We start from the raw sequence: 22,404 nt of genomic DNA on the forward strand, positions 1-22,404 counted from the left end.
CCGGCACGTAGTGTATCATCCCGTATACAGTGCTTGGCATGATCGATCGTCATCATTGCGTGTAGCTGAGAATCCAAACACCCGGTCTGTGGTGTATGTCTCGGGTGCGGTGGATGATTATGTCACGTAGCCGGCACGTAGTGTATCATCCCGTATACAGTGCTTGGCATGATCGATCGTCATCATCGCGTGTAGCTGAGAATCCAAACACCCGGTCTGTGGTGTATGTCTCGGGTGCGGTGGATGATTATGTCACGTAGCCGGCACGTAGTGTATCATCCCGTATACAGTGCTTGGCATGATCGATCGTCATCATCGCGTGTAGCTGAGAATCCAAACACCCGGTCTGTGGTGTATGTCTCGGGTGCGGTGGATGATTATGTCACGTAGCCGGCACGTAGTGTATCATCCCGTATACAGTGCTTGGCATGATCGATCGTCATCATCGCGTGTAGCTGAGAATCCAAACACCCGGACTGTGGTGTGGGTGTGGGGTTACAGCACGACGGAGTGTGAAGGCATTATGTGCCGTTACATGAGTGTGGTGTGGTCGGCAAAAGACGCCTGCTGTGCAGCATCGGAAGTTAGGTGTCATACAAATGTATGGAATCGATGAATGCGAATGAACTTAGAGAAGCGGTAAGGCAGAACTTGTAACTGGATAGCGCCCTGTTGTGTGAGTACGCTACCCGAGGCATATACTATCATCCAACCTCTTCCTACAAGGTTTGGTAGGTTAGCTTGGCATGCATAGCTAGAAGATTTTCTGGGGGTCCGAATTAGGATACTCTCCCCTAATAATAATAATAATAATAATAATAATAATAATAATAATAATAATAATAATAATAATAATAAAAATAATAATAATAATAATAACAATAATAATAATAATATTAATAATAATGATAAAAATTCTCAAGTGAATATTTCACCGAACGTCTAAGTCACGACCTCACGGCTGATAGTAGGATTAATCGAGCGTCTCCGCAGAACAAACAATGACGATCCAGCTTCGTGTTGTGACACAGTGGCCGTATCCTACACGCGACCTTGTAGATGCCACTTGTAGTTGACTTCCACTCGCTCGATCGTATGGTGGTCCGTGCTGCTAGCGGGGTAACAGCGGTGCGGGAGAATTATTCTTGCTGATATATCAGCTGCGTATCAGATCACTGGCGGGGTAGCCTGCCCCTACCAGTGTGCAGAAGATGTTTCTGCCGATAAACTGCAGGCTATTGTTATCGCGCAGCACAAGAACTAATCGACAAAAAAAAACCCGTAACTCGTGTATTGTTATTTTGCGAACTCAAACGGAGATGAACAATTTGCGTCTAATCGAGACGAAAGCAAAACAACGAATGATTTTGAATCGTTCTGAATCAAAAATAATTAGCGGTGACTTGTAGGGTTTTCAACATGAAAATATAAGCTGATGTTCAGGAAAGACATTTGAGGAAAAATAATTAGTACCTGATCACTAAAACTTGAGATATTATTCACAAAACTACGTAAAACATGCAAAATTATGACTTTTTATACCTTATTCGTCTCCAAATCAAAATTCAAAGCGATGAACTGTGATTCATTTTTCATTTATATATTCGTTGATGATAAGAAAGACATTTGAGAAAAAATAACAGGTATCTGATTACTAAAACTTGAGATGTTATTCACGAAACTGCGTAAAACATGCCAAATTATGACTTTCTGTGCTAAATTTGCCTCTGAATCAAAACTTAAAGCGATGACATATGATTCTTTTTGCCTTTCTCCTAGAAAGGTATAGCAATCACTGGAAAAACCGAAGGTATAAAAGTGGTCCCAATGGCCGAATGTCATATACCACTCGACTACTTTCGACGAACTGAGCATTTTCTGTATGTATGTATGTATGTGTGTATGTGTGTGTATGTGTGTGTGTGTGTATGTGCAACTTTTTTTTCTCACTCACTTTTCTCAGAGATGGCTGGACCGATTTTCATAAAATCAAATGCAAATGAAAGGTCTAGTTGCGCCATAGGTTGCTATTGAATTTCATTGTAATCGGATTTTTAGTTTAGAGGTTATGTATCAAAATGTATCTGTAATCACGAAACATCAATATCTCAGAAATCGCACAACCGATTTCAATAAAATTGGTTTCAAATGATTGGGCTGTCCCCAGACCCCTCAACTTTTAAATTTCGTTATGATTGAACATATGGTTTAAAAGTTATGTAAAGAAAAGTTATCCTGAGGTTGTTTAAACTCATTCATTTTTCTCAGTGATGGCTGAACCGATTTTCACAAAATTAGTTTCAAATGAAAGGTCTAGTTGCCCCATAGGTTGCTATTGAATTTCATTGCAATCGGATTGTAACTTTGTCCGTTGTTCATAAAAATGTGAAATCACATAATGAAAGAAAATATATTGACTTTCTCCTAACCATCACTGGCTAATTAAAAGGTAGAAAAATGATTGAAATGGCCGAATGTCATATACTACTCAACTCAGTTCGACGAATCGAGCATTTTCTGCATATATGCATGTATAGGTGTTTGTGTTTGTGTGTGGGTGTGTACGTGTGTATGTGCACCTTTCTTTCGCATTCACTTTTCTCGGAGATGGTCTGACCGATTCTTTCTATCTTGGTGTCAAATTAAGGGTCTATTTGCCGCTTAGGTTGCTATTAAATTTCATTGTAATCAAACTTTTAGTTTTGGCGCTGCGTCAGAATGTGAAAAACGCTCTTATATCTCAGAAGCTATGAACATAGTTGAATTCAAATAAATGGGCTTTCAAACCCTTAAACAATGAATTTTATAATGTTTAAACATGTGGTTATAGAAAGAAACGAAACCCGCAGACTGTTTAAAACTATAGCTACGATCAAAATATGTGGCCTCAACATCATTTAAATTTAATATTGTACTATTTCAATGTTTGCGGCCTTGCTCGGGATTGAAGTTGAAATTAAACGTCATTTCTATCATTTCACTTTTTGCCTTTCTCCTAGAAAGGTATTGCAATCACTGCAAAAACTAAAGGTATAAAAGTGCTCAAAAGGGCCGAATGTCGTATACCCAGTGTTATGAAAATGACTGCAAGACAATGACAGCAAATTTTCAACTGATCCGGCTCTCATTGTATTGCACAGCTCTCACTGCTCCCCACACGTTCGGTGAACAGTTCGACAGCAACTGACGACAGTACACATGCAACTCCATACGGACTGTTATTTTTCATCTTCATATGTGTGTTGGTATTTCCAAGTTGTCGTAAATGACAGCCTATAATCATCCTTCAACACAAATCCGAGCGGGATGTCAGGTGATTATGATCACGACAGTAAGGCCGATGAAAGAATGAAAGAGAGATGGTGCGAAGCACGTTTTTTCTTACGTGGGGAATAATATCAACAATGGAAACGGTTTGCTTTGTATTCAATATGCCACCGGCCTGTGAAAAAGGAGAAACGAAAAAATGCAAGTCGACGACAGCCGCAGCCGATCAGCAGGCTGTCAACAGGAACAGGACACCCTCAAAATGAGCAAACTAGGCTGTCATGTCCGAACGAACAAAATACATGCGCAAGAACGAGCTGTCGTACGCAACACAACACCGTTTCTTTGCCTTGTTTAAGCTGTAGCTGTATGTGAGCTCTCATGAATAGCGCATGCATGAGGCTGTTAGAGTGGAGAGAGGGAAAAGTCGTCAGTCGCTCTCCAGTCATTCTCCTAAGCTTGCGTATACCACTCGACTCAGTTCAACGAGCTGATCATTTTCTGCATGTGTGTGTAACGCTCTCCCAATCTCACTCGATTTTCTCAGAGATGGCTGAATCGATTTCAATGAAATCAATTGCAAATGAAAGGTCTAGTTGCCCTTTAAGACTCTATTGAATTTTATTGTAATCTGATTTCTAGTTTAGAGGTTATGTATCAAAATGTAAAAATCACGAAACATCAATATCTCAGAAACTACACAACCGATTTGAACAAAATTGGTTTCAAATGAACGGGCTACCTAAAAACCCTCAACTTTTGAATTTTATGAAGATTGAACATATGGTTCAGAAGTTATGGAAAGAAACGTGATCTGGAGACTGTTTAATCTCATCAGTGTCATATGGAAAGTCTTGTTGCCCCATAAGACCCTATTGATTTTTTTTTGCAAACGGATTATTACTTTTCCTGTTATGTTTAAAAATGTGAAATCCAGCTATAAAATGGAACATATTCCGAAGACTACATAAACTCACTCACTTTTCTCAGAGATGGTTGAACCGATTTCTACAAAATTAGTGTCAAATGAAAGGTCTAGCTGCCTCATAACACCCTATTGAATTTTGCTGTAATCGGACTGTAACTTCGTCTGTAATGTATTGAAATGTGAAAATCACGAAATTTCATTATCTTAGAAACTACACAACCGATCTGAACAATATTGATATCAGATGAACGGCTAGTGAGGGATATACTGATGAATTATGATTGAACACGTGGTTTCAAAGTTTGGCTCTCCCATACGTTCCCTTTTCATTTGATTGTAATCAAACTTAAGCAACCGTTATGTTCTAATTTGTAAAACAACGAAAGTCTATTATCTCAAGTATTACACGACTTATTTGAACATAACTAGTGTCATACAAACGAGTCATCTCTCAAACTTACAAATAACAAACTTCATAAAAATTTGATATACTGTTCAAAAGTTTTGTAAAGAAAAGAAATTCAAAGACTATTCAACACTATAGTTGCTTTGATCAATATATATGGCCTCAACATGATTTAAATGTGGTATCGTACTATTTGAACGTTCCCGATATCGCTCGTGATTAAATTCTCGCGTAATTTTTCAAAGCGACTCTCTTTGTTTACTTTCTCTTTGATCAATAAACATGTTATTTTTTCCATATTTCATAACACTCAATGCATAGTAAGCAAGACAGTATTACTATCTCTCGATTAAGGGGAAGAAAGTTTAGAAAATATATATAATGACGACGTAAATAACGAAAGTGAGAGAGGAGTTGTTCAAAATTAAGAGTCATTTCTTATATTTCGCTATTTCTGAACGACTAACATTACGTCAAATTTCATATTTTATACTTTAATTACAACATCAATATTTTAGAACCCAAAGAGTGAATATACCTGTTTGGATTTGAGCACTCATGTGAATCTATTTTTACAAATAATAAGTTCGAATGAGAAAGGCTGAGTCTGACCGCTAGGTGGATTAATTTAGATTTATTCACTTATGTTCGAGCGTCTTGATAGAAAAATTTTCACTACACTTTTCACTTGCAAATACGTATTCCGGCACTGACATAGTGCCTTCGTCAGTGCTTATTTGGACTGTGGAGAAAATAGCGAAACCCCAAGAATTTTATACCTAATTAGGTAAACGACTGGGGCAAATTTTAACTCAGAAAACGTAAACAACTTGAGTTAGGTAGAGAAATGTGCGGCCTGGTGATCCATGCGTTGTCGGGGAGTTTTCGGTAGAAATTTAAAAAGCCAAGAGAAATGATTACCCTGATCTCTGTTAAGGAGGGTAGCTGGGTTTTGTTTGAAAATTTCTAAACTTTCTGCGACATCTAATTTCCAAGGGGATTTTTTTTTTCTTCATCTATAATTTATTTGACATGGCACAAATACAATTTAATGTTTAACGGCGCCAATTATATCTGGTAGCTTACTTTCTAAAGTATCTTAATAACTAAAAGCAAATTTTTTTATCCTCGCTGCCGACTACGAGCTGAAACTAAATCTAACTTAAAGCTAGAATGTTTTGCATTAAAAGCACTGATTTGTTGTTTGATGGTTTTCCATCGCCATAGGTAAGCAGCATATTGAATAAGTTCCGCTGCTGGGCCAAGATATTACGGACTGGCATATTGGGTTGTCTCCCTCGGGACCTGAGAGTATCGTGCGGGTCTAGTTGCTGTTTCCGGATCCGGGGTCTTAACGTGTTCTTGTCGTTTGGTTGGATGTAGGCGGGAGGGAATAGGATTAAACTGGGGCGTGGATGGATTTTAGGAAAACGTATATAAGGGACATGTAGGATAGGTCACGGCTCACCAAGACATCACGAACAGGAACAGCCGGCTGCCTACTTTCGGCCTGCAGGGAAGCTATTAATTTAGACCTGGCGTCACGGTGTACAGGGCATGACCAAACCACATGCTCTATGTCGTGATAACCCTCACCACAGGCACAGATACCACTTTCCCCGAGCCCAACACGACGGAGATGCGCGTCAAATCTATAGTGATTGGACATAAGCCGGGACATCACGCAAATGAAATCCCGACCTACATCCAACCCCTTGAACCACGGGTTCGTCGATACTTTGGGGATTATGGAATGTAACCACCTTCCCAATTCCCCTCTGGTCCAAGCATTTTGCCAACTGATGATCGTATTCTGACGTACAAGTGCGAAAAATTCATTAAAAGCAATTGGTCTGTCATAAATATAACCGTTTGTTGCGCCCACCTTAGCCAAAGAGTCCGCTTTCTCATTGCCCGGTATCGAGCAGTGAGAAGGGACCCACGCTAAGGTAATCTGAAACGATTTTTCGGATAAAGCACTCAGATGTTCCCGTATTTTCCCAGGAAATACGGAGAGTGCTTAACATCTTTCATCGATCGGAGAGCCTCAATGGAACTGAGACTGTCCGTAAAGATGAAATAATGGTCCGTGGGCATTTTTTCGATAATCCCTAGGGTGAACTTAATTGCAGCCAATTCTGCGACGTAAACAGAAGCAGGATTATCGAGCTTATGGGAGACGGTTAAATTGTTATTGAAAATACCGAAGCCAGTGGACCCATCAAGAAGTGATCCGTCAGTGTAGAACATATTGTTGCAGTTGATGTTTCGATATTTATTGGGGAAAATTTTGGGGATCTGCTGCACGCGTAAATGATCCGGGATTCCACGAGTTTCTTCTATCATGGATGTATCGAAAAACACAGTAGAATCAGAAGTATTTGATAAGTCGACACGATTTGGAATATTCGAAGAAGGGTTAATATTTTGGGACATGTGATGGAAATACAATGTCATAAAACGGGTTTGAGAATTAAGTTCGATTAACCTTTCAAAATTTTCAATCACGGGACGGTTCAAGACCTCACATTTGATAAGAATACGAGAAGACAGGCTCCAGAAGCGGTTTTTCAATGGTAGTACTCCAGCTAAGACCTCCAAACTTATCGTATGGGTCGACTGCATGCAACCTAAGGCGATACGCAAACAACGATATTGTATTCGCTCCAGTTTGATCAGATGTGTGTTTGCTGCGGAGCAGAAGCAGAAACACCCGTATTCAATAACAGACAATATCGTTGTTTGGTAAAGCCTTATTAGGTCTCCTGGATGGGCTCCCCACCATTGTCCGGTTATTGTACGAAGAAAATTCACTCTTTGTTGACATTTTTTCATCAGATACCTCACGTGACAACCCCAGGTGCCTTTAGAGTCGAACCAGATACCAAGATATTTGTGTACCAAAACCTGAGAAATCGTTTCACCCATTAATTGTGTTTGAAGCTGAGCAGGTTCATGCTTCCTAGAAAAAACTACTATCTCAGTCTTCTCCGGAGAGAATTCGATACCTAGCTGTAAAGCCCAAGCAGACAAATTGTCCAAGGTATCTTGCAATGGTCCTTGCAAATCGGCAGCTTTGGCTCCTGTAACAGAGATTACACTGTCGTCTGCAAGTTGTCTTATCGTGCATGAATTTGCCAGACATTCGTCGATGTCATTTACATAAAAGTTGTAAAGAAGGGGGCTTAAACATGAGCCCTGGGGAAGACCCATGTAGCTAATGCGAAAAGTTGCCAAATCGCCGTGCGTAAAATGCATGTGCTTTTCGGACAACAAATTGTGCAAAAAATTGTTCAAAATTGGAGAAAATCCTTGTCGGTGAAGTTTACCCGAAAGAATGTCAATAGAAACGGAATCAAAAGCCCCCTTAATGTCCAAGAACGCAGACGCCATTTGTTCTTTGCGAGCATACGCCAGCTGAATATCTGTTGAAAGCAGCGCAAGACAATCATTCGTCCCTTTGGCACGGCGGAAGCCAAATTGAGTATCCGATAGTAGGCCATTTGATTCGACCCAATGGTCTAAACGACGGAGTATCATTTTTTCCATCAATTTCCGGATACAGGATAGCATTGCAATCGGCCTATAAGAGTTGTGATCAGAAGCTGGTTTCCCTGGTTTTTGGATGGCGATCACCTTCACTTGCCTCCAATCCTGCGGTACAATGTTTTGCTCCAGGAACTTATTGAACAAGTTCAACAAGCGCCTCTTGGCATTGCCGGGTAGATTCTTCAACAAGTTGAATTTGATTCTATCTAATCCAGGTGCGTTATTGTTACAGGACAGGAGGGCAACTGAAAATTCTGCCATCGTAAAAGGTGATTCTATCGCGTCGTGGCCCGGAGACGCATCACGAACAATATTTTGCTCAGGAACAGAGTCCGGACATATTTTCCTGGCAAAATCAAATATCCACCTACTTGAAGACTCTTCGCTTTCGTTGACCGTTACGCGATTCCGCATTCCTCGGGCTGTGTTCCAAAGAGTGCTCATCGATGTCTCCCTCGACGTCTCGTTCACGAACCGACGCCAATATCCGCGTTTCTTTGCTTTAGCCAAGCTTTTAAGCTTGGTATCAAGCTCCGAATACCGTAAATAGTCGCCAGGTATACCTCCCTTCTGGTAGGCCAAAAACGCGTCGGATCTTTGCGTGTAGACATCTGAGCACTCTTGGTTCCACCACGGAGTGGGAGGCCGTTCTTTAATCGTTACGCCGGGATATTTCTTCGTTTGGGCTTGCAACGCGGCGTCGAGAACCAAGCCCGCGAGGAGGTTATATTCTTCAAGTGGTGGATGATGTTGAATCGAATCGACCGCTTTTGAAATCATTTCCTCGTATAACTTCCAATCGACATTCCGTGTGAGGTCATACGGAATGTCAACTGGTCGCATGCGAGTTGACCCGTTATTAATTGAAATAAGAATAGGCAAATGGTCGCTACCGTGAGGATCGAGGATTACCTTCCATGTGCAATCCAACCGTAGCGACGTCGAACATAAGGATAGATCCAAAGCGCTTGGGCGCGCTGGAGGTTTCGGGATACGTGTCATTTCGCCGTTGTTTAAAATAGTCATGTCGAAGTCATCGCAAAGGTTATAGATTAAAGAGGAGCGGTTATCATTGTAAGTGGAACCCCAAGCCACGCCATGGGAGTTGAAGTCTCCCAAAATCAAACGTGGCGAGGGAAGAAGTTCTATTAAATCAAAGAGCAGCCGTTGCCCAACCTGTGCTCTAGGAGGAATATATATTGAGGCAATACAAAGCTCTTTACCTTGTATTGTCATTTGACATGCGACAACTTCGATGCCTGGAATCGAGGGGAGGTTAATACGATAGAAAGAATAGCACTTTTTAATCCCTAGAAGTACTCCTCCATATGGGGTGTCTCGATCAAGGCGAATAATATTAAAATCATGGAAGTTGAGATCAATATTTGAAGTAAGCTAAGTTTCACAAAGGGAAAATGCATCGCATTTGTTTTTATTTATCAAAACTTTAAACGAATCAATTTTTGGTAAAATACTTCTCCAATTCCACTGTAAGACAGAGATAGAATCCTTCATATACGCAGTTGAATTAGGCATCGAAGGATACAATCGCTGCAAGGAGGGGCCATTGGGCAGTCAACTGCTTCAAAAATGATCTAACTGTTGGAAGAAATGCTGTAAGAAAAATTTTAATTGGATCGGGTACATTGAAAGTTTCAAAAATCCAGTCCACAATGTCAGAAAATTTTACTAATCCAGAGTTTGTTTCATCAACTGGATGTGCAAAAGGAACAACTGGGGTTTTAGATGTTCCTGGCAGTGCTGGGAACTCCTTCTGGGACTTTAAATTTGCAAGCCCAGGAGGAGTTTGCTTCGTATTTTCCGCAGCACTGTTTGGTTTGCTTGTAACTTTCATTTCACTTTGAGAAATCTTAGGACCTTTTCTGGGAAGTTTAGGAGAGGAAATATTTTTCCTTTTTCTAGACTCCCCAGGATTGGCGTAAGATGTTCCCGCTGGTGAATCGTCAGAATCGGTTTCATCAGAGGACAACAGATCATAAGGGTTTGATGTAATGGGAGAAGTGGTAACGGTCTTCTTCAGCATTTCAGCGTAAGAACGCTTCGAACGCTCTTTGAGAGACCTCTTTATTTTATCCCTGCGCTGCATGTACACCGCACATGTCGAGAGCTCATGCTGACTCTCCCCACAGTGAATGCATTTTTCAGCATTTTTACTGCAGGAATCATCCGCATGATTCTCCCCACACTTGCCACAACGTGCCTTATTGCAGCAGTAGGCGGCGGTGTGGCCTAACTGCTTACAATTCAGGCAGTTCATGACGCGAGGCACATATAATCGCACAGGGAGACGAACCCGGTGGATCGAGACGTGGCTTGGTAGCGCTGACCCGACGAACGTAACTCGAAACGAGTCTGACGGGGTGTATACTGTTTTGCCACCGATGATCGATGCTGACCGCAATTGCTTGCAGTCGAGCACCTTTACATCGGGACAGGTTTAGTTTTTAAAGCACCCTTTGGCACTTTCCAGTATACACTCGACGGACAGACTCGAATCGGTTATGACACCGTCGATCTCCACGTCTCGTGCGGGTATGTAAACGCGATACTCGCGTGTGAAGAGCTCAGAGCAAGCTATATCGTTGGCCTCTTTCAGGTTACTGACCACGACACGGAGCTTGTTATGCCGGACCTTGTAAATTTCGGTCACGCCCTTGTACTCCTTCGTCAGGTCTTTAGAAATCTGCAAGAGGTTCAACTGTTTGGATTTCGGTCCCGCCTTTGGCCGAAAATAGACAGTATAGCTGCCCTGGGCTCCGTCTGGGTAAAGCCTGGGGCGAGGGGGGACTGAAGAATGAATAGGGTAGGGGGTAACAGAAGGGTCAGGGTCAGAGGGGTTCGGGGATGGTGGCGCGGAAGGCGAGGGATCTACATCCATCCCGCTAAGTCTAGCGCACTAGCGCCGACAAGAGCACGTACCTATTTACTTCTCCCTTCCAGTAAGGTTGGTTGTCCGATCGTTCGAAGTTGCAGCCGTTACAGCCAGCAGCACCAATACAGCAGCACCAAACAGCCACCAGCAGCGAGCCAGGTGTGAGATCACTCCACACAGCGATACAACTCACTGTCAACTGATGGCTTCTTCTTTTTCCTCTTTTGTGTCTCGTCCACTGCTGTAGCACAATTCAGCCAGCAGCCAAATCGGCTTACGCACCAGCTGGTAGTCACGATGCGAAACAGTTGCACAAAGGCGCGACCTTGAACCCGGATTTATTTCACTCGACCAGGCAAACAATGCCAACACTTGTTCACACGTCTTTTGTTTTATATTCTATCGGAGCGATCACCGATCACACGTCCGATACTGATGCGTGTTCGGCACAGAATGTTTCCAAGGGGATGTTACTGATCGAACTAGACTAATGTTGTCGGTAGTCATAGCGTGATCTTCATGAAATATATGTTCGGCTATTTTGGATCTGAAATGGTGAGTTATTCCTTTTTCTTAGTCTTTCTTAGCCTTTACAAGTTCTGAAGTATGTTCCTTAAACCGGATGTCTAAATTTCTTTTTGTTTGGCCAATGTAAACTTTATCACAATGTGGACATGCAACTTTATAAACACCCGCCCTATGTAATTTGTCAATAGTGTCTTTAGTAGACCCCAACTTTGTTTTCATTTGATTATTTCTACTACTGTAGATAATATCGATACCAAATTTTCTAAACTTTTTACGAAAGTGACGAGTGAAACTGACGTCATATTCAACCACTACTCTTTTCCGATCTTCTGTTAGCGGAGTGAGTGTTGTGTGAGATTTCCTATGTTGGATTCGTTTCTTTTTGTCATAAATGGCTTGTATGGTTCTTCTGTTATATCCATTCTGCTCACCAATATCAAAAATATATTCCATTTCGTTTTTCTTACCTTCATTCCTGAGAGGCAAAGATTCCATACGGTGGATCATATGGTGGAAAGAAGCCATTTTTATGCTGGGAGGAGTGGTTAGAAGTGTTAGGTATTACCCGCTTAGTATGTGTGGGTTTCCTAAAGATTTCGAATTCAAAGTGGTTGGAGTTTTTAACAACGACTACATCTAAAAATGGAAGCCTGTTGTTTTGTTCAATTTCCAAAGTGAACTGGATATTTTTATGAAGACCATTCAAAATTCCCAAAAAACTTTCCAAGTCCCCCTGTTGTAAAATACAAAAAATATCATCAACATACCTCCACCAACGATCTGGTAGGCAGTCTTTTTCATTTAGTTTATTTTCCAAATGTGCCATAAAAAGCTCACATAAGAAAGGTGAAAGAGGATTCCCCATCGGTGCTCCTTTTGTTTGTTTGTAAAATTTCCCACGAAATGAAAAATAATTGTCTTCCATGCAAAGTCGAGTTATCTTCAAGTAACTGCGTACTTTAGTTTTCCAAGGGTTGTCACATTGTTGGGAAAGAAGCCAATCTTCCAAAAGATTTATAGCTTCTTTCACTGGAACACTCGGAAAAAGTGCTGTGACATCAAAAGAAACCATTATCTCGCCAGTGTTGATGCCCCCCGATGATTTTAAATTTTCAACAAAAACTCCTGTGCTCTTAACAGATCGACTAGGAAATTTTTTCGGCATTGATTGAAATTCCTTGACTAACCATTTTGCCAATTTTTCTGTTGGTGCCCCCACCGCAGAAACGATTTCTCTCATTTCATTACCAGGTTTATGTACTTTAGGGAGACCCTTTATTCTAGGAAGAGAAGGGTTCGAAACACGAAGATTTTTCAAAGCGTCACCAAAAATAGGTTGGCATTCTTTGATAGTTTTTTCAAAGTTTTTCACCATGTCGGTAAGGGGGTTGACTCTCTGTTGCCTGTATGGGTCATTATTAATTTTCTCCAACATTTGTTGATCGTAATCATTTTTGTTCAAAATAACAATTTTATTCCCCTTATCAGCTTTTAAATAAAGGACAGGTTTATTACATAATTCTTTGATTGTCTTTAAGTCTGTGCTATTATTTACAAGACGTGGACATTTTTTTAAATTATCCAAGAAGGATGTGCGCACTTCACTAATTTGTGCGGTGGAAAAATTGCAACTGCCCATCCCACTTTCAATATCAATGATTGCCTGTTCAACATTTGGTTTAGAAGAAACAGCAAAGTTGAGGCCTTTGTTCAAAAGATTTTGTTGCTGTTGTGAGAATTCACACGAAGATCGATTGACCACAAAATTTTCTATATATTTTATCTTAGTTGTCATTTTACTACTCTTATTTCGTAAAAACAACTGGTTAATCTTTTTTGCACCCAATTTTCGTTTTTTTCCCCCTCACACTGTTCTGCAACTTTTACTTTGGTTAGGAATTCTGGGAACCCAAAGGAAAACTCTTTGGCCAGTTTTAAATGAAGGGAGTAGCACTCTAAAGTGACTGAATTTAATTTACTATAAAGAAGTTTTATACTATTTTTTATCCATTCCAATTCCATCTTCTTAATGAGAAAAGGAGGGGTTAAAGTTCTCATTTTAATCTCATGACTTTTGGGAGTCAGTCGATATTTGACACATTGCTTTAGAAAAGCTATGTCTTTATGAATTCTTGCTATTTTTTTCCTCAACCCCAAAAACTTATTTGGCTCAAAAGGCTTGGATGCCATGTTCAAATTTATTCACTTATGTTCGAGCGTCTTGATAGAAAAATTTTTCACTACACTTTTCACTTTTTATTCACTTTCACTATTTGCATGGAAGACAATTATTTTTCATTTCGTGGGAAATTTTACAAACAAACAAAAGGAGCACCGATGGGGAATCTTCTTTCACCTTTCTTATGTGAGCTTTTTATGGCACATTTGGAAAATAAACTAAATGAAAAAGACTGCTTATCAGATCGTTGGTGGAGGTATGTTGATGATATTTTTTGTATTTTACAACAGGGGGACTTGGAAAGTTTTTTGGGAATTTTGAATGGTCTTCATAAAAATATCCAGTTCACTTTGGAAATTGAACAAAACAACAGGCATCCATTTTTAGATGTAGTCGTTGTTAAAAACTCCAACCACTTTGAATTCGAAATCTTTAGGAAACCCACACATACTAAGCGGGTAATACCTAACACTTCTAACCACTCCTCCCAGCATAAAATGGCTTCTTTCCACCATATGATCCACCGTATGAAATCTTTGCCTCTCAGTAATGAAGGTAAGAAAAACGAAATGGAATATATTTTTGATATTGGTGAGCAGAATGGATATAACAGAAGAACCATACAAGCCATTTATGACAAAAAGAAACGAATCCAACATAGGAAATCTCACACAACACTCACTCCGCTAACAGAAGATCGGAAAAGAGTAGTGGTTGAATATGACGTCAGTTTCACTCGTCAACTTCGTAAAAAATTTAGAAAATTTGGTATCGATATTATCTACAGTAGTAGAAATAATCAAATGAAAACAAAGTTGGGGTCTACTAAAGACACTATTGACAAATTACATAGGGCGGGTGTTTATAAAGTTGCATGTCCACATTGTGATAAAGTTTACATTGGCCAAACAAAAAGAAATTTAGACATCCGGTTTAAGGAACATACTTCAGAACTTGTAAAGGCCAAGAAAGACTCAGAAAAAGGAATAACTCACCATTTCAGATCCAAAATAGCCGAACATATATTTCATGAAGATCACGCTATGACTACCGACAATATTAGTCTAGTTCGATCAGTAACATCCCCTTGGAAATTAGATGTCGCAGAAAGTTTAGAAATTTTCAAACAAAACCCAGCTACCCTCTTTAACAGAGATCAGGGTAATCATTTCTCTTGGCTTTTTAAATTTCTACCGAAAACTCCCCGACAAGGCATGGATCACCAGGCCGCACATTTCTCTACCTAACTCAAGTTGTTTACGTTTTCTGAGTTGAAATTTGCCCCAGTCGTTTACCTAATTAGGTATAAAATTCTTGGGGTTTCGCTATTTTCTCCACAGTCCAAATAAGCACTGACGAAGGCACTATGTCAGTGCCGAAATACGTATTTGCAAGTGAAAAGTGAAAAGTGATAGAATTAAATAGTGAAAGTGAATAAAAAGTGAAAAGTATAGGGATTTATTTAGGTTTTTCAATAAAATGTTGGTTAATGTTCAGGAAAGACATTTGAGGAAAAATAATTAGTATCTGATCACTAAAACTTGAGATATTATTCACATAACTACGTGAAACATGCAAAATTATGACTTTTTATACTTAATTCGTCTCCAAATCATAATTCAAAGCGATGAGATATGATTCTTTTTTCATTAATATGTTCGTTGATGTTTAAGAAAGACATTTGAGAAAAAATAACAGGTATCTGATTACTAAAACTCGAGATATTATTCACAAAACTATGTGAAACATTTAAAATCATGACTTTTATGCTGAATTTGCCTCTAAATCAAAACTCGAAGCAGTGATCTGTGATTTTTACTCTAATAAAATGTTCGTTGTGTTTAGGAAAGATATTTGAGGGAAAAATAATAGGTATCTGATTATTCGAAATTTAAATGTTTTCCACAAAACCACATGAAAAATGCAAAACCATAACTTTTTAGGCTCATTTGTCTCTAAAATTCTGATTTAAAGCGATGACACGTGATTTTTTTCAATAAAATGTTCGTTGATATTCAGTAACGACATTCGAGAAGAAATAATAGTTATCTGATAACTGAAAACAGAGAAATTATTCACAAAACTAAGTAAAACATGCAATATCATGAATATTTTGGCTCAATTAGCTCTAAATCTTAATTCAAAGCTATGATATATGATTTTTTCCATTAAAATGTTTGTTTATGTTCAGGAAAGACTTTTTAGTAAAAATAATAGATTTTTGATTACTGAAAACAGAGATATTATTCACAACACTACGTTAAACAAGTAAAATCATGAACACAATTTGCCTCTAAATCGAAATTCAAGGCTATGATATGTAATTGTTCTTCATTGAAATGTTTGTTAATGTTCGGGAAAGACATTTGAGGAAAAATAATAGGTATCTTATTGCTAAAAGTTGAGATATTACTTAAAAAACTACGTATGTTTGAAGATGATTTTCTGCATACAGAAAAACACATTAAAATATTCTTTTTGAAATTTATTATATAATACATATAATAGATGCAAATTTTTGACTTTTTGAGCATGAGCTCAATTCTCCTGTAAATTTAATTTTTATTTCAATAAAATGTTCGTTGTTTCTTCAACATCTGCAAATATTTTCATGCAGAAGAATTTATGTTGTAATCTGGTGCGAGCCGAGCAGAAAAAAATTACATTTCTGATGTTTTCGTAGTTTCGTGAATGATAACACATTACGGGATTCGAAATACTTTTTTACTTTTACCAAAACTAGATTTTGGGACATTTGCCTGGAGGAAAGGCTGCATTTCATTGGTTTATTTTTTTTTAATTTCTACGTAGTTATGTGGATTGAAACGTTACGTAAACGTTGCTTTCTTCTAAAAGTTACATAAAAAAAGGTTTTACTGTGAACGATTGACGAATATCCGGTTATCACCCGAGTGTGGTATATTCGGAACTGGGATGACCCCACATAACATTTTCAAAAATATTGACTTCTGGTTTCAGGAAAATAATCTGAAGTGGTATTTGGCCAGCCATTTCGATACTTCCGAAACTTCCGACCTCCATACGTCATTTTGAAATCCGAAATGGCGACTTCCAGTTTCTGTAAAACATCCCCAAATCACAAAATGCAATTCAATATGGGTATTTCCGTTCTGTGCGTTCTCAGAATGTAAAAGTACTCAAAGTGATAATGGACGTATAAGATGTGAAATATTTTTGAAGTGAGTTGTGCTAATAATGCAATGAATTTAAAAAAATGATTTTGAAACTTTTGATCCCGAGCATCGCCGGGAACGTTCAACTAGTTACTCATAAACTTAGTATGGACTGTCGTCTGCAACGACTATAAAGCCCTACATTAGAACCACCCATCAGCCCCTTCACTGCAGTTGTCGTCAATGAAATGTATACAATCAGTCATCTCGTTGAAGAGCGGGTAAACATCGGGATGATTCGTCGAACAATATCACGAATCATTTCATAATATTTCATCTACGATATTTGCTCTGGGTATATCTTGAACGAATGTGGTGTAAAGAGAAAGAGAGAGAGAACGATCTGATTCTTTTCATATCGTGGCATCGGTGAGTTGCGCCGAAACAAGTTCATGATGTTTCATTTTCTCGCACCTTGAAGTTCAATCGAGATATATCAGAGTGTGAAGCGAGCGACAGAAAGTTCGGAAGCGAAAACGTATCGCATTTGAAAATGATAATTCGCTGACAATTCCAACACTGAATTTTGACTATGCGATACCAAATTGGGGCACAGAATTACTATCAACCAACCCTATTCCATCAATGAGTACGGGTACCTCGTAATCTGTGTACAGAAATCAAGGCCTGCCACAAAAGATAATCAATCTGATGGCATGTATTCAGACGAAATACTCGAACTGTGTTGGGTGAAATTCAAACAGTAGTATATCAGTCTATTCTTTATTGTTTTCTCTGTCAGAACTTGTTTTCAGATTGTAAAACTAAGTTAGCAAACTTTAACAATATTCAATTGAAGTTACCAATCGAGGGACACTACTCCAATCACCCCGAACCTATTTTAAGCAGTTGCCATCTGTTTTGCAGGCGTTTTTATGCAGCACCAGAAGTGACTCCTGTATGTCTGCAATATAGGTCGATTTGTTCAAAATGATATTTGTTCACAGATTTCTTTGTGATTAACGGTATTTCTTATATTCGTAAGACAGCTAGACAATCAAAGTTTTCGTTTCCATCATTGAAACTGTAGATATTGATCAAAAAGCAGGAGTTTGAGGCCTGTTGTCTGCGACTGATTAAAATAGGCGCTACTGCTTAAGCCGTTCCTTACCCTATGTATCCCCCGCGCAAGTAAACCTAACTGTTTTTAACATTTTTCTTATGAATCAATATATCTAAATAAAGACGAGAGATATAGAAGTTGTCAATTGATAACTCTCAAAAAATTATCTAAACTTTCCTTCAAAAATTAAAAAAAAAATAGTTAAAGATCTTACACTGAAAAAATAAAATTCTAAAAACACAACTCTATTTTTTTAGAGTTCCCCAGTACTAAGTTGTCGAGTTCATCTGTTCTTAGAAAACTAAAAACTATAAATACCTATTTAGCTACCATTTTTTTCTCAGACACTCAGTGACACCCAGGGCGTCCCTTCACACCATCCCCAAAAATGCAAAATCTTGTCGTATAGCAGTACCCAACAAACACCTAGCGGCAAAAGCAACTCCTGGGGTAGGGTAGGTGAGGTCTCTCCCTTTTAGGTCTCCTCCAGTAACCAGTATAGTCACTGTATATTTTACTAGTCTGGCGGAGTGGATTCGGGAACCAGTCGTATTGAATTTCCATTGACTGGTTCCCGTTATAACAGTTTAAATTGGTTCCCGAATCCACTCCGCCAGACTGTAAATATAGAGACTTTAGTAACCAGCCGCATTGAATTGCTCACCCTCATAATATCGATAATTATCGTTAACGTCAAAATATTAACGATAATATCGATGTGTGGAATTTAAGTATCGATAAGTTTCCCACACGGAAAACAAAATGTACCCAACCGGAGGGTACAAACTACCTAAAATGATGTAAACCTCATACAACTCATGTGTTGGGTAGTTTTGCAATGCGAACACTGAGTCATTTCAACCTTATTGATTTTACACATGTTTTTACTCAATGAGGGTGTTTTGACGAAAATTCAACATTGAGTAGTTTGAACCCAATATAAGATAAAAAATCAAACTGGTTGAAAACTTCATAACACGCGTGATGAGATTGATTTCTCGGAAGTGGCAGAGATTTCTTTGATATTGGTAGTTTTGGTTTTAAGTTGGTGATTTTAAGTGACGAACGTGCTTCTGTTCTTCTGTTTTTAAAATAATAACCGTCAATTGAAAAGAAGATTAACATTGCATTGTGAGAATGGAGCTAGAAACGGAGGCGCTTAAAGGGGAAATAATGAAGCCAGTTACTCCAAACTGGAAGGTACTTGAGAAAGTTTTGAGATAGATTTTATAGATTATTTTTATCCGCATTTTACTTAATATTTATTCAATCGAATGAAATTAACTGATATCTACCCAAAGCATAGTTTAGAAGATTGAACTAAACGATGGGCATTTTTGACGTATTATTACTCTTATACCTTCTACTGAATTAAACTACTTAAAATTGGCTTCCTGCACGGAACGACCCGTTGAGTTAAATCGACATGAAAATGGGTACTTTTCGTTTTCCGTGATCACTAAAATGAAACGGTTCATCATAAGAAAATCTGGTCAGCCCTTTGCCCATCCCTATTCCTCAAGGCGAATTACGTTACCTCAGATAAATATTCATTGATTATCCAGCCCAGCATATTGTTTTTTTTTTTCAACAAAAAATATTGTGAAGTGTGTTTACTCGATTTTAAACAATTTGGCAATTTGTGACTAATTCAAGGTCTCAATTATAGAGAGTGATGTCTAATAAGTTTAAAACTAATGAAGTAATATGAAATTCCTTTTTTAAGTGCTATTAGTATGATTCTTTTGCCATACAAAATATGACCGTAAGATATTGCTGGTTCGACTTAACATACAAACAGTGAAACTTAAAATTGGGGTAATCCAATGAAGTTAACGAGCAAATCGATAGGAAGGATAAGCTTTGCAATAAAATAACGTTGTAGAGCATCGTCTATATTTTTGATCGTTATATGTAAGGTAACTATATAAATATCGCCATAAATCAAATTAGGTTCAGCACATACAAAATGTTTGAATGAAAATACTAGCTTCACTTGTATTACGGTTACGTGTCTAAAACGTAGAACGAGCAAACAACATTTTATGGTTTGTAATAAAGGTAGATTATATTCTAGGGCGGCCACAATACTGTACAATGTGAATGAAATGATGCGGTATTCAGAAATTACCGGAGATGTATCTTCTAACACTATGCGCTTCCAGGAGGTAAGGCTAACAATTAGTATTTTCTAATGCTAATTAATTATGGAGTTTGGGTTTCTTGTACAACACAACCTACCCGCATTTTCAAGGTTCATAGCGACATTGCAAGAATCAGTTGATGTTGAAAAAAGCGGATTTCTAATTTAATTTAAGCCTGTGTAATATAATTTACCTGTTTACCCATATATATGAATTCAATACATTTTCCATTTGTATGAGAAAACTTCCCTTTTAATGTTTCATACTAATTACAGCTTTTACAAATTGCACCCCCGAGACGTGTGCAAGAACTATTTGAAGTGTTAATCGCTCAACTTCCGAATTGTTTTCATCGATTTGAGGCTCGATATATTGTCGGCGATTTTTTCTTTGATACCTTGAGGTTACTTCCAAGCGCGTTACGTTAGTTGTCCATCGTCGCTTTATATAAAAATTTCTTTCATAAATAAATAGTCAACTGCTATGAAACGTCTCGTAAAATTGGTGGAGACGTTACCAACTACTAAAAGCGGACTACTAACGAACCACGAACATGTCATATATAATTTACTTCCATTCGCTTTGCTTTGCAAACACAACATCCATTTCCTGATCATACTTAAATTTTCATCCGTGAATTCAAACACGCTACCTATATCTGCAAAGTATTACTCCAGAACGTCAAGTTCGTTTGCAACAAGTTTGTTCCGCTTTTGTTTTCTTAGCATTTGAAACCAAATTGCCTGTTATTTAAATAAAAAATTTGAATTTTTATGTGCAATGTATTTACTACTGCCGAACGTAACTTCTATAGCAATTTCGCAGAACTCTATGTTAGTGTCATGCCATTGATTTAAACAGGGTTTATTAATTTTTACACTTCGAACTATTTTTTAGTTGTATACATAGAATCCGCAATTATTATATCGTTAAAATATATTAACCTTTTTTCCAGTTTTCGCATGAGAATTTGTATTTTGAGAACCTTCGAGATGAGTCTCCTCAAAGCGATGTATCAACGCAGAGTGGATCAGCATTTCCTCTTATTGGAACGCTGGAAAAAGAGGGTGCTGTTACCACCCAACATACGAAATACCAGTACCACAAGAAACATTCTGTAGACTCAATAAATCCGATCGAGTCAATTATCGATCGCAGCAGAGCTACAACATACAAGTAAATGTAACTTAGTTTTGGCAGCATGATATATTTTAAAAATTCTTACTTTTCTCAGGCGATGTTCGACACCTAATAAATCGCAGAGTCTACCGCCAAATTCTAGCATTGCTAATATTGATTCAATCATTATAAGTTGTTTAGGAGTCGCACCTGAAGAACTGGCGAATCAATTAACACTACTTGACTTTCCTGTCTTCACTGCGATTCAGCCGGATGAGCTTACGAGTTGTGCATGGAACAAGAAAAACAAAGCAGAATTGTCACCAAACGTGGTGGCCTTTACAAAACGTTTTAATCACACAATATTCTGGACTGTACAGGAAGTATTGAATGGAATATCTGCCAAAGAACGAGCAGAAATAATTACACATTTTATTAAGGTATAGAAACTATAAACTATTACTTAAAAGTAGTCAATCGCATGATATTTATTCAAGGTTGCCAAATATCTTCACGAGCTAAACAATCTTCATTCCCTATTTGCAATTACATCCGCCTTAAAAAGTGCCAGTGTCTATAGACTGGATAAAAGTTGGTCACACGTTTCTAGAAGAGATAAGCAGCTTTTCGAAAAACTTGCAGAAATTTTTCACGATGCTAATAACTGGGCATTATTGAGGGTTTATCTTGAAAGTTTAAAGCTTCCATGTATTCCTTATTTAGGTGAGTAGTTTTTTATATTAAATTATTACTTTTTGTTATATCATTAAACATAGTAATGAGTTTAAGACTGAAATCAGAAAACGTTACAAGAATTAAAAATCTCTGCCAGGGGTACCGAAATTCACAGAAAGGGTCGTCTAATCTTTCTATTTTTTTCAGTGAGAGCTCTAGGGCAAAACCTGTATTGACCAGAGTTATTGATCTAAATTTGACGCAGTAGTTGAAAGCTCACAAAACTCTAGGACTTTTAAAGCAAAATGCCAATCTTTTGTATTTTGATAGAAAAATTCCATACCAAGCGTTCAACTGTTGATTTAATCTTGAAAAGATATCTGCAACAATGTTCGAAAAATTTATAAAAATTTAGCGGTTAAAAAAACACAAAAAAATCTAATAAAATGTTATTCAAGG

The 22,404-nt window shown here is 38.2% G+C and overlaps 1 protein-coding gene across 3 annotated transcripts in view; it reads left to right on the forward strand.

Moving 5' to 3' along the window:
- The first annotated feature begins 19,543 nt into the window (after positions 1-19,543).
- The window catches only part of LOC129727556 (ras-specific guanine nucleotide-releasing factor RalGPS1), a 46,392-nt gene continuing 43,531 nt past the window's right edge, over positions 19,544-22,404 (forward strand). The window contains exons 1-5 of one of the 3 annotated variants that reach the window (XM_055685488.1): positions 19,544-20,029; positions 20,085-20,175; positions 21,107-21,327; positions 21,386-21,710; positions 21,768-21,993. In XM_055685488.1, the coding sequence (XP_055541463.1) occupies positions 20,116-20,175; positions 21,107-21,327; positions 21,386-21,710; positions 21,768-21,993 (832 nt within the window). In that variant the 5' untranslated portion in view covers positions 19,544-20,029; positions 20,085-20,115. Of the gene's footprint in view, positions 20,030-20,083; positions 20,176-21,106; positions 21,328-21,385; positions 21,711-21,767; positions 21,994-22,404 lie in introns of all 3 variants that reach the window. The other 2 variants (XM_055685489.1, XM_055685487.1) reach the window with 2 other exon arrangements.

The sequence above is a fragment of the Wyeomyia smithii genome, chromosome 3 (genome assembly GCF_029784165.1).
Source record: "Wyeomyia smithii strain HCP4-BCI-WySm-NY-G18 chromosome 3, ASM2978416v1, whole genome shotgun sequence".
In the NCBI taxonomy this organism is placed as follows: domain Eukaryota; kingdom Metazoa; phylum Arthropoda; class Insecta; order Diptera; family Culicidae; genus Wyeomyia; species Wyeomyia smithii.